Source organism: Mercenaria mercenaria, chromosome 14, assembly GCF_021730395.1.
Source record: "Mercenaria mercenaria strain notata chromosome 14, MADL_Memer_1, whole genome shotgun sequence".
Lineage (NCBI taxonomy): Eukaryota > Metazoa > Mollusca > Bivalvia > Venerida > Veneridae > Mercenaria > Mercenaria mercenaria.
In genome coordinates, this window is record NC_069374.1 from 21,511,080 (window position 1) to 21,523,487 (window position 12,408).

At 34.6% G+C, this 12,408-nt stretch overlaps 1 protein-coding gene across 2 annotated transcripts in view; it reads left to right on the plus strand.

Moving 5' to 3' along the window:
* LOC123526534 (dynamin-like 120 kDa protein, mitochondrial) overlaps window positions 1-12,124 on the plus strand; it is a 56,655-nt gene extending 44,531 nt beyond the window's left edge. For both annotated transcript variants that reach the window (XM_053523025.1, XM_053523026.1), the window contains 7 exons: window positions 1,246-1,354; window positions 2,336-2,469; window positions 4,897-4,983; window positions 5,544-5,660; window positions 7,464-7,557; window positions 8,279-8,389; window positions 9,616-12,124. In XM_053523025.1, coding sequence (XP_053379000.1) covers window positions 1,246-1,354; window positions 2,336-2,469; window positions 4,897-4,983; window positions 5,544-5,660; window positions 7,464-7,557; window positions 8,279-8,389; window positions 9,616-9,680 — 717 coding nt within the window. In that variant the 3' untranslated portion in view covers window positions 9,681-12,124. The remainder of the gene's footprint in view (window positions 1-1,245; window positions 1,355-2,335; window positions 2,470-4,896; window positions 4,984-5,543; window positions 5,661-7,463; window positions 7,558-8,278; window positions 8,390-9,615) is intronic.
* The last annotated feature ends 284 nt before the right edge of the window (window positions 12,125-12,408 follow it).

Here is a 12,408-nt window from a genome sequence, read left to right on the forward strand (position 1 = left end):
TGTGAACACGATAGAGGCCACATTTTGCAATCTTTTTAATCAGACTTGCACACAACTTGTATTGGCATAATATCTCAGTTCTTTTCAAAAACTGGCCAGATCCCATCATGGGTTCCAGAGTTATGGACCCTTAAAGGGCCAAAATTTGCTTTTTTGGCTTTTGCAGCCATATAGAGACTTCATTTATGGTTTGATTTGATACAAACTTGCAAAATATCTTTAACAACAATAGGTCTTGGATTCCATTATGAATCCTTCAGATCCAATCATATGTTATGGAGTTACAGCCCCTGGTTGACCCCTGAAAGAGCCAAAATTTGTTAATTTTTACCTTGAGAAAATGATAGAAGTGACATTTTACATTCGATTTTAACCACACATACACACAACTTAAGTCACAATAAGATCTTGGTTCCTTTCTAAAACCGGCCAGATTCCATCATGGGTTCTAGAGTTACTGCCCTTGAAAAAGGCAAAATTTTCTATTTTGAACCTTTCAGCCATATAGAGGTTTCATTTATGCTTTGATTTGATACAAACTTGCACAGAATGTTTATCTTGATGATCTCTAGGCCATATTAGAAACTGGGTCATGTGGAGACAAAAACTAGGTCACCAGGTCAAAGCAAAGAAAAGCTTGTTAACACCCTAGACGCCACAGATATGACTCTATCTTCATGAAACTTGGTCAGAATGTTTATCTTGATGATTCCTATGCCAATTTCAAAACTGGGTCATATAGGGTCAAAAACTAGGTCACCCAGTCATATCAAAGGAAAAGCTTGTTAACACTTGAGGCCACATTTATGATCCTATCTTCATGAAACTTGGTAAGAATGTTTATCTTGATGATTCCTAGGCCAAGTTCGAAACTGGGTCATGCAGGGTCAAAAACTAGGTTAGCACTCTTAGAGTCCACATTTATGACCCTATCTTCATGAAACTTGGGCTCAATGTTTATCTTGATGATTCCAAGGCCAAGTTCAACAGATGAGCGATATAGGGTCATCATGACCCTCTTGTTTATTATCTCCCTTTATGGCATTAACTACAACACTTCATGTGCAATATTAGAAGCAGTGCCTTTCTAGCTATTTAAGTACGCATAACATCTATTTGGAAAGCTGTTGCATCTGTTTTTAAGATAAAAAATTTTAAGCATTATGGACCTTTAACTATGATGTGAACTATGATGTGAACTTAGGCATCATTTACAGATAGCTCTGACTTGTTTAACATTTGTAGAGAGTGATGCAGCGTAATACACTAGAAGACAGAGCAGTACAGGATAAACAACAGTGGGATACATCAGTTAATTTCATGGAAGAAGCTCTAAAGGAACAACTGGAGAAAAGTAAGTTTAGTGTGTTTTGTCTAGATTATGAAATCCTTTGTGTCTAAAACAGCTGATCAGCAAACAGATAAGGAAACTGTAAGCCATTGTGTATTCTTATCAAAACAAGATGACATTGCTCACAGAATGTTAAGCTCACATTGACCAAGCGTTCAGGTTCAGCTGTTAGTATATTAGGCAGATGGTCAGGTGTCCATTGTCCACCACTTTGCTTAAACATCTTCTTCTCTGACACTTCTGGACAGAATTACACCAAACATGGTATGAGACATCCTGGCATGGATTTCTATCAGTATTCAGAGACTATGAGCGCTAAATGTTAAAAAACTTAACAACTTTATGTTACTTGATGGATTTTCACCATACTTCGTGAGAAGCATCCTTCCATGGAGCTTTCTTAAACTAATTGAAGTGAATCCACTTAATCAGCACTTGGGGGGCCAGTGCTAATACTAGGAAAACCTTGAACAACTTCATTTCGTAAATGGCTTGATGTATGTTCTCTAAACTTTGTCAGAAGCAAAGTAAAAAGTCAAGGTTTGGTGAGTTAGTAGTGGCTTTCACGACCCTCTTATTATTGGTTAATTCTTGAAAAGCATTATCATTCACTGGATGTGAGGGCTGAATATCATGATTCCTATTAGAATAATATGCATACTTTACTGAAAAATAAGTTTCAGTAGAAGCTTGACTAGTCATGAAGATAACAACAGCTTATGTAGCCCTATGAGAATGTGATTGGATCTAGTTTATGAAAACTATTATATTAGCTCACTTCTGCTTATTTAAGTCATTTCCACTTGTAAAACCAGTACTGGTGTCAGATGTAGAGTTGCAGTCGTAACCATAACATGGCTGGAGCCCTCAACTTAGAATTGTTCAGCAGGCTATTTAACCACTTGACTGTTTGCATGTGGACATTGTTGTCTTGTCTTTGTGGATGTGATTCCTGACTCCTGATTTTCTGTTGATATTTCACAGATGAGGTGACATTGAGGGAGTTGACGGGCCCGGGATCTTGGGAACAGTGGAGACATTGGACATACAGAACACCTGAACATAAAAATAGAATAGCCACCAGAAATGAGCTGGAAAGAATACTTAAACCTCAAAATGTAAGTATGCTGAACACAGTCACTTTTTATTGTTGTGTATTTTTTAAGTTCTGTGCAGACGAAAATTTAAAAAGAGAATGTTACCTTTAAGAGGCAATACTTCCGTATATTTTAAGGTTTATGATGACTGAAGTGACAATAAAACTGAAGTAATGAAAATGTAGTGTTAAAAATGATTTCTTCATAGCAAATGAGTGCCCTGTTCAATTTATATGCCCAAAGTAATGTATTATGTGATGGCACAGGTCATCTGTCTGTACTCTTCTTAGCAGTTTTGTTTCTGCTTAATATCTTAAAAATGCTTTGACCTATGATCCTCAAACTTATGTACAATGCACATGAGTAATGCATGACCCTAAATGATTTTGAGGTCATTGGGTCAAGGTTGCAGTGACTGGTAATACAAAGATTGCTCTTGCTCAATAACTTATTAGACTTGGACTTTTGCTCCTTGAACTTCGCATTACTCATGGGCATTGCATGATCTGTATTGACCTTGACATCAGTAGGTCAGAGGTCAAGGTCAGAGTTATTGTAAATACATAAAAAGACACTTCTGCTCAGTATGTTGAGAATGCCTATACATACAATCCTCATATATGGTAGGCACATTACCCTGGTTACAGGTTAGAGCCCAATTAATTATAAATCAGTGGGTTAGAGGTCACGTTTACAGTGACTGTTATTTCAAAAATATTTCTGATCAATATGTTGAGAGCCCTTTGACCTTCAATTCTCTTACTTAAAATGCACATTGCCTATGGGCAGTAGATGACATCTGTCAGTTTTAAGACAAGTTGGTGAAAGGTCAAGGTCACACTGACTGTTTTCATTTCAATATTTTGTGAGTGATTTGACCTGTGGACCTTAAACTTTGTAGGCACATTGCCAGTCGGCACTAAATGAACCAGATTGAGTTTAAGGCTACTTAGGTTAACGGTCAAGGTCACAGTGATTGGTATTACAAAAAGTTCTTCTACTCATTTTCTTGAGAACCATTTGACTTTCAGTCATCTTACTTCTCAGGCTAGACTGAAATACTGCTGAAAAACGGCGTTAAACCCGAAACAGACAAACAACAATACCTGCAGGCAATGGATGACCCTGATTGATTTTGAAATCATTTAGTCAAGTCATGGGCACAGTGACTGTTAGTACATAAAGTCTTTTCCACTCAATATTTTGAGGAAGATAATTTCATGACCTTGGCAGGCTCATTGCTCATGGGCAGGGAATGGCTGTCTCCTGATATTGAGATCAGTGGGTTTAAGGTTAAGATTACAGTGATGGTTAGTTAAAAATAAATTAACATACACCACGAATCCCTCATGATTTTTAGGTTTCTTAATGAAAGGTTGTGGTCACTGTCATGAGAAAAGATCACATACTAGATGTATTATGTGATGGTGCAAGTCATCCATCTATCTGTTCTTGATTTAGTTTCCACACGGTAACTGCAAATGTTTTTACCTATAAGGCTGTGATTCTAAAACTTGATAGACACATTGTTTTAGGCATACTATACTTCAGACAGTGGTATTTTTGTTGTTTAACCGGAAATGAGACAAAGTTGAAAGTAATCTGTATGTTAGAAAGATGCATAATAGCCTTAGAAATTTGTGCTTAGAGGCAGAGGTGGAGGCATAGTATGGGTAGTGCAGACTGTCTAGCGTCCCTAAAATTCCTACTTTTTCCTATTTTTTTTCAATTTGGCTAAAATTCCTATTTTTTAAAAAAAATCAAAGGAAATTCCTAAAAAGGCCCTATTTTTTCACAAAAATTCCTAATTTTTTAACTTTTTTGCAATGATCAAAAAGAGAAAATGTTTTAAATGTTGTTTTAAAGTTCTTCTAATTCAGAAAAAACAGTTTAGCACAGTTCAAAGCAGTTTACCAGTGGTAGATGTCTTTTCTGTAAATAAAGCACTATTTGTGAGTTACTTTTATGTCAGTCTCATAAAGGTAAGCACATTACATGGTCTTTAAAGTCCATATTTTAATTTGAAAATTCCTAAATTTAGCCCTAAAATTTCCTTAAAATTGTACCAAATTCCTAATTTTAGCCCTATTTTTTTTGTACAAATTGCCCTAAAATTAGCCCTAATTTTTTGTCAGGGTATGCTAGACAGCCTGGTAGTGCAGAAATAAAAAATGGCAGACCAAAAAAAAAATATATATATATAATTGAGCCGCGACATGAGAAAACCAACATAGTGGGTTTGCGACCAGTCTGGTCAGGATCCATGCTGTTCGCTTTTAAAGCCTATTGGAATTGGAGAAACTGTTAGCGAACAGCATTGATCCTGACTAGGACCAGACTGCGTGGATGCACAGGCTGGTCTGGATCCATGCTGGTCGCAAAGCCACTATGTTGGTTTTCTCATGGCACGGCTCAATTATGAATTTACAATTCCATTTTGTTTTTCAGAAGCATAGACCAACGTTATCTCAAGATGAACTTACTACAGTAAAACAGACACTGCAGTCCCAGGGTATAGAAGTAGATGCTGAATTTGTAAGTAGCATTTTCTGGTTTTACATTTATTTACTATATCAAACTATATCAGCAAAGTTTTTAACTATGCTCAATCAAATAGATTTAAGTCACAATGGACAAATAGTATTACGTGACAGATAGGGTATGATATTGTAAGTAATCAACATTGTTTTCGTTTATATGAATAATCCTGTTAATTGAATAATTTTTCCTGACAAATTTGTTATGCAAATAAACAAAATCTGTTGTAAAGTTAAAGGTAAGCTTTTTTTAACGTCATAATCAATAATATGGAGCTCCTATATGTATTTCATTTAACTTTGAATTCTGTTTTTGAAGTCATTTATACTGTACTGATTTCAAAATTGAATGTTTAACTTATAGGATTGTGAGATATAAGAAAGTCAGTTTGAAAAATTGTGATGTTGGGAGCAATCTTAGCTTAATTCACTTCCTAGGCAATGCTGGAATACTATATAAATGATGGTACTTAGTTATAATTCATTTTGATATATACATGAATGTCCACTATTGAAAGAATCGTTTGAACACGTGATAGACATATACTTTACTTTCAGATAAAACAAACATGGTACCATGTATTTAGAGAGAAATTCATCAAGAGAGCCCTACAGCAATGTAGTGATTGTAAAAAGGGTTTCTATTATTACCAGCATAACGTTCCAAATTCAGGGGTGAGTATTTTCACAAATAACTGTTTGTTTAAAATATCTTACATTGAAGCATTTCAGATGAATAGAAGATGACCTCTGTTTCATAAATGTTCTAAATAAAAGGATTCTGCTAAGAAGGGCAAAGTCAAAGTCAGATTATGTATGTTCTTGTTGTACTATCCATATAGCAGATTTATTCTTTCTATTTAACCAGAGGACCCGCCCGCTTAGCTCAGTAGGTAAGAGCGTTGGTCTACGGATCACAGGGTCATGAGTTCGATCCTCGGGCGGGGCGTATGTTCTCCATGACTATTTGATAAACGACATTGTGTCTGCAATCATTAGTCCTCCACCTCTGATTCATGTGGGGAAGTTGGCATTACTTGCGGAGAACAGGTTTGTACTGGTACAGAATCCAGGAACACTGGTTAGGTTAACTGCCCGCCGTTACATGACTGAAATACTGTTGAAAAATGGCGTTAAACCCAAAACAAAAAAACAAAAAACAAAAAAAATTTAACCAGAGTATTCATTGCTGATAGATTAATATGAGAAATCCTGTAATTTTGCAGTTGAGTATTGTGGTTATGAGAAAGATGCAGTTGAGGAATTTTAAATTCTTTACTGTTACTTCAGTGCATCAGCTAAAATATGTACATACATATTTATGTCTCCCACCACACAGTCATGTGGAAGACATATTGATTTACTCCCGTATATGTGTCTGTCCATGCGTGTGTCACAAATCTTGTCCATGCTCTAAGTCGAACATTTCTCATCGGATCTTCACCAAACTTGAACAAAATGTGTTTGACCATAACGAGGGCTTGGTGCAAAACTATTGTAAGTGTATATAAATAAAGAACAAGATACAATACTTTTGCGCCAAGCCCTCGAATTAAGTCCTCAGCCAAGTTTGATAACTAGCCAAATCGGCCCAGGCACTTCGTAATTATGGCCCTCGAATTACTGATCCGAACCACTCGTCCAAACTACTTTGAATTACTGAACCAAAACTTACTGAACGGAGTGGCCCTTTAAATTATTGAATCAAAATTTACTCCTGAAGTGTACTTTTTTTACAATTCAGTTGATTAGGCAGTTGTGGGAGACTTGCGCTTTTCTCAAAAGCAGCTCTATTTTTTAATGTTTAAAACAAATGCACTGTATAACTTAGTGACTATTTTGAATTAATAAATGAAATCAGTAGTTGGCCATTTTTTGGCCAAGCATTTAAGGGGACTTGAAATACATTTACAAGCTTGATTTTAGACAGCTCTCCCGTAGGTTTGTTGGTAGTAGTTTGTTCAACCTTTTGGCAAGAAACTCGGCAAGATGATGAAAATGGTTTCAAAATACATAATACAACCGTTACTATCCCATTCATTAAACTTACATGGTTTATTATATGATTACATACATAAGTTGCCAGCCCATAGTTTGTGCTATGTAACTTGTCTATATTTAGCATAACTTTCACTGGGCTAAAAATCAAAACTGGGAAAAGAACCTTTTTTTCTGATTTTGTGTACTAATAGAACTCTTACTGGATGGCTTGCCTGTCAAGCATAAAAACTAGGTGTTTGGTAGAGGTATGTTATACTGTGAAAGCAGTAATATTTTTGGGGGACTAATTTTCCATGGTTGAGTCAGTCATCGAATTCAAATCCAACTATAAAGCAATTTTTCCATTTATTTAATCTTAAAGTTTGAACTTTGATGTAAGCAAATTCATGTCCCAAAGAAATATTTGTGGTTTTTTTTTATTTAAACCTTGAATTTTTCCCCATAAATTAAATGTTTTCTCTGTATTATATATTACAGCTTGAATGCCACGAGGTTGTATTGTTTTGGAGAATACATAGAATGTTAGAAATGACAAGTAATGCTCTACGACAACAAGTTATGAATAATGAAGGTACGTACAAATTAGTTTAGTTTAGATAATATTTATTTCATGTTCGAAGTTGACTTAAAGTCATCACTAGTGTAATAAAGTTTTGACTAAAATATAATAGAAAACCTGCAGTAGACATTTTATTTTATGTCTGTCCCCATGAACACCTACATGTTAATTGAAAAACATAATGAGTTATTTTATTTCATTTTCCAGCTTGTAATCTGCCATTAACGAAAGTTGTTGAGTTTGTTCATGATTTCAGCAGCATCTGTGATAATTTACTCTTCCAGTGTGTTTGTCTTTTGCATGTATTCTTTGCAAAAAGTGACATGCGAATACCTTTCAGATTACTTGATAAACTTCCAAAATAAATTCTTTCCCAATTTTGAGAGATCTTGGTTATAACCATGGAGTTGCTTTAAAGTGGGGATATGCAGTTTGGCAAATATGGATAATATTTATGGGTACACTTATTAGGGCTACTATTAGGCATATTGAAAGGTCTGTAATGTATGTAACAGCTCATAAAATTATCTAAAAACCTGATTCTGGTAGGAGAATACAGGTACCTTCTCAGAAAGTATTGAGTACTTAGAGAATTGAGGTATTAAATCAGAAAGTACCAAGTACTAAGAGAACTGGGTATCTCATCTGAAAGTACCAAGTATTAAGAGAATTGAGGTGTAGCATAAAAAATATCAAGTATAAATATATAAATATTTACTGTTTACTTTTATAGCTAGAAGATTAGAGAGGATTATCAAAGATGTATTAGATGACTTTTCTGAAGATACTGATAGATTGAAGAAATTGTTAACTGGAAGACCTGTTGATCTAGCGGAAGAACTAAGTGAGTTTTGTTCACATTTTAATAAAAAAAAATCTGCACAGATCAGGCAGCATTAACCCTTACCTTGCTAAATTTCTATATTGAACTTTCAATTTGGACAGCACCTTTAACTGTTAAAAGGAGTGCTTGCCAAAAAGACACTGACTGAATAGAGAACATGGCAGACCATAATCAGACTGTATGGATGTGCAGACTGGTTATGATCTACACTGGTCGCAAAGACAGAATCAGTTGTATCCAGCATGGTATGGGTTGAGGTATAGCCTGTCTGGTCATTATATGGAAACTTTGATATGTAAAATCAAAAGGTCTAAAGTTTAATTCATCTGCAATGCAAAGGTTTTTTTTTTTTTATGAAGAGAAAGATTTCTTATCTTTGCCTTTGGAGAAGTTTTCATCTACATGCAATTAGTTCTTGCAAGGAATGATGAAACACAAGGAGTTTTATGTTCACCATTACATATTATTACATGACTGCTGATATAAATCATTGGTCCATAGTTCATTGTTTTGTAAAATCTATACTTCAGCACTATAAATTTGCTAAACAAAAGTCAAAACTGGAGAGAAAAAAACAAAAACATCTGAATATATATTTCTGATGTCATGTAAACAAAACACTTTGACTTACCTGAATGGCTTGCCGTCCGAAAGTCAAAACTGTTGACCTTTGATCTTTCAAACCTAGAGCAATAGTTTTGATAGTTGGCCAGCAAGCCATTTAATATGTGTATAATGTTGAAAAACAGGTCAGTTCCAATATTTGGTCTTTATACACTTACCAAGTTTCTTTGTCCAGACCATAATTTTGAGGGGCCTCCGTGGCCAAGTGGTTACGGTCGCTGACTTAAAATCACTTGACCCTCACTGCTTGAGTTCAAGCCTCGTTCAGAGTATTGAATTCTTCATATGAGGAAGCCATCCAACTGGCTTACTGAAGGTCGGTGGTTCTACAGAGGTGCCCGCCCGTGATGAAATAATGCACAGAGGGGCACCTGGGGTCTTCCTCCACCATGAAAGCTTGAAAGTCGCCATATGATCTAAATTGTGTCGGTACAACCCAACAAAAAATAAAAAAAGAAGAAAAAATAACAATTTCAAGCTAAAATTTAGACTGATTGAAGTATATAGCAAAAACATACTGTCTTTGTTCACAAACTTGATAATGCTTTGAAAATCCTTTCGTTACTTCTACTATGTTTGTGACTTGTGGTATTTCTTTTCAGAAAAAGTTAGACAAATACAAGAGAAATTAGAAGAATTTATTGAAGCATTGAACAGGGAAAAGTAGAGCTGTGCAGAAGTTCTTGCAGATATGGACATGAAATGAATACATGAACACAGACCTATTGTTGGATTCAAACTATTTGTGTACATTTTGTGATGTTTTAGGAACTATTTATGAAATCGAATGCCTTTCATACAGGAAGGAATGTGTCATAATGGTACATTGTCTGATTTTGTATAGCTGAAAAGTTTATTGTGTACATGATGTTGTTTTCACATAACTGAATTTTTGGTGCATTAGCTGAGAGATAATGATATAAGTGCTTTTTGTTTAAATGTGCTAGGAACCAGTAATATTGGTTACAGTATTCAGTTTACAGGCTACATTGTGAGAGTATTTTATGGAACAATGAAGTCTAAATAGAATACTTTAAAGTCATTAAATATTTGGCAATTTGGGATGGTACCATTTATTATTCAAAGGGGCGTTCACTGAAAATTTACTGACTGAATAGCAAATAGCACAGACCACGTTCTGTACTGCTCGCAAAGGCAGAATCACCTGCCACCAGTAGGCTAAAGGTTAATTTTATTTGGCATGAAAGGTCTTGGTTTTGGCGAAAATGGCTCTTTCACAGGAGATATGATAATGAATTTATGGAGTTTAACATTGGAGCATGAAAGTGAATGGGAATTTTACTGGTTTGTTGTGGTTTAATTTTGCGGATTGATTGAAATGCAAAATCCATGAAGAAAAAAAATAGTCCCCACAAAATTTTAATATTTGCACAAAGTTTGCTGTTTATACCTCCTCCGTAGGTTGCCAGTATATTGATCCATACCTTTGTCTTGTTTATTATGATGCATTGATTTATACACTCATCGTTTAATACAAAAACACCAATTTTGATGGTTGGACAGAAAACTATCTTAACTTGCATTAAATAAAGAAGGAGCTTTGACCGTTATAATCTGTCAGTAACTAAAATTTAAAGTCTACTTACATTGTCTTAAGAAATACAGCAATGATTGTTTGATACCATAAAATTTTCTATTTTAGCTGGACTTTTTGAAGAAAAAGTACAACTGTTGTACTCGCCCTGCCATCGGCGTTGGTTAAATTTCTCTGTTACTATCAATGCTATTGACTTGAAACTTAGAATATTATTTACTATCAAAGTCTACACCAGGGGAAACAATCCTCATAACTCTGATTTGAATTTTGACAGCATTAATAACTCTGATTTGAATTTTGACAGAGTTACGCCCCTTTTTAACATAGTTTTTTTTGGTTTAAGTTTTATAAAGTTTTTACTGGCAAAGCTCTTATTTAGAGTCAAGCACTGAGAAAAGTCAAGCGTGTTGTCTTACGGACAGCTCTTGTTTTTGTTGTTGCACAATCCGGAGGTCATTGACAAAAGAAAAATGAAATGTTATATCACTTAGTAATACATCATTTTGTTTATATCTATATATGTGAATTGTTCATTGCTTAAATGTGTTAAGCATATATCGTTTGTTTAATATTTCAACACAAGTTCTTACTTCAGCATTTATGATTATTGATCATATGAACAATATCTTCAGCGGTTCAAATTGTATTCGTAAAATCCATTTTAAAATTGTTTGTTTTTTAAATGAACATGTTAAGCCTTAGTGTCGGAAAATTTCTGTGAATAATGTTCGACTTAATCCTTATTCACATGGTAAACTTTTGGTTTACTTATCAATCCATGTTCGAGTTTGAATCAAATATATTTTGAGTTTGGACAATTTGAAATAATCGGCGTTTACAGTGTGTTTTGAGATAGGCTATGAATAGGTTCATTCAATTGGATATGTCAATACCCACATTTTAATTTTTCCTTCTCTTGTTTAACTTACTTTTGTTCCTTATTTTTGTAGTAAATATTTTGTTAATTTAAGTTCTTTTTATCGCCAGAAATTCTAGAATTTACATCAAATGAAATTTCTTCTATTTATGTTAAGATTTGTTTAGTTTTGTCTGCAATGAAATTAATTTTATAGAAATTGTTGTGTATACATTTTATGCAAGTTGTTTAGATTAGTTTGTCTTTTCATACAGTGAAATCTGTAGAAACTGTTTACACCATTTCTGTCCACTTGTCTGCTTTTCTTGTCTGTCTTTCATTTACCTGTTTAGCATTAATTTACATACTTTTAACTTGTTTAATTTTGATTTAAAAAAATGCATATACCAGTATACATAGTGGTCTGAAAATATTTTAATCCATGAACTTCAAACCGTAATTTATACAAAGAATTGAAATGCAGATATTGGAGAGACATGGGCTGTCCCTGAAACATATTTGTTTAGATTTCTAAAGTTCTAAAGCAGAGCAGGACTATATTATTTGTGATTTATTTATCTTTGTTACATTTTGATATGGAAGATTCTTTGGTGCATACTGAATATTGTTTCTGTATGTCTGTTCATTTGTATGCAATGTTGCAAACCATGATTATAACAAACATGTAAAAACTTTATTCTGTGGTTATTGTTATAATATATTTGAGCCGCACCTTGAGAAAACCAACATAGTGCATTTGCGACCAGCATGGATCAACCCCAGCCTGCGCATCCGCGCAGTCTGATCAGACTCCATGCTATTCACTAACAGTGTCTTTAATTGCAATAAGCTTTGAAAGCAAAGATCCTGACCAGACTGCTCAGATGCGCAGGCTGGTCTGGATCCATGCTGGTCACAAAATGCACTATGTTGGTTTTCTCATGGTGTGGCTCAATTATGTATCAGTTACAGAATTGTGAG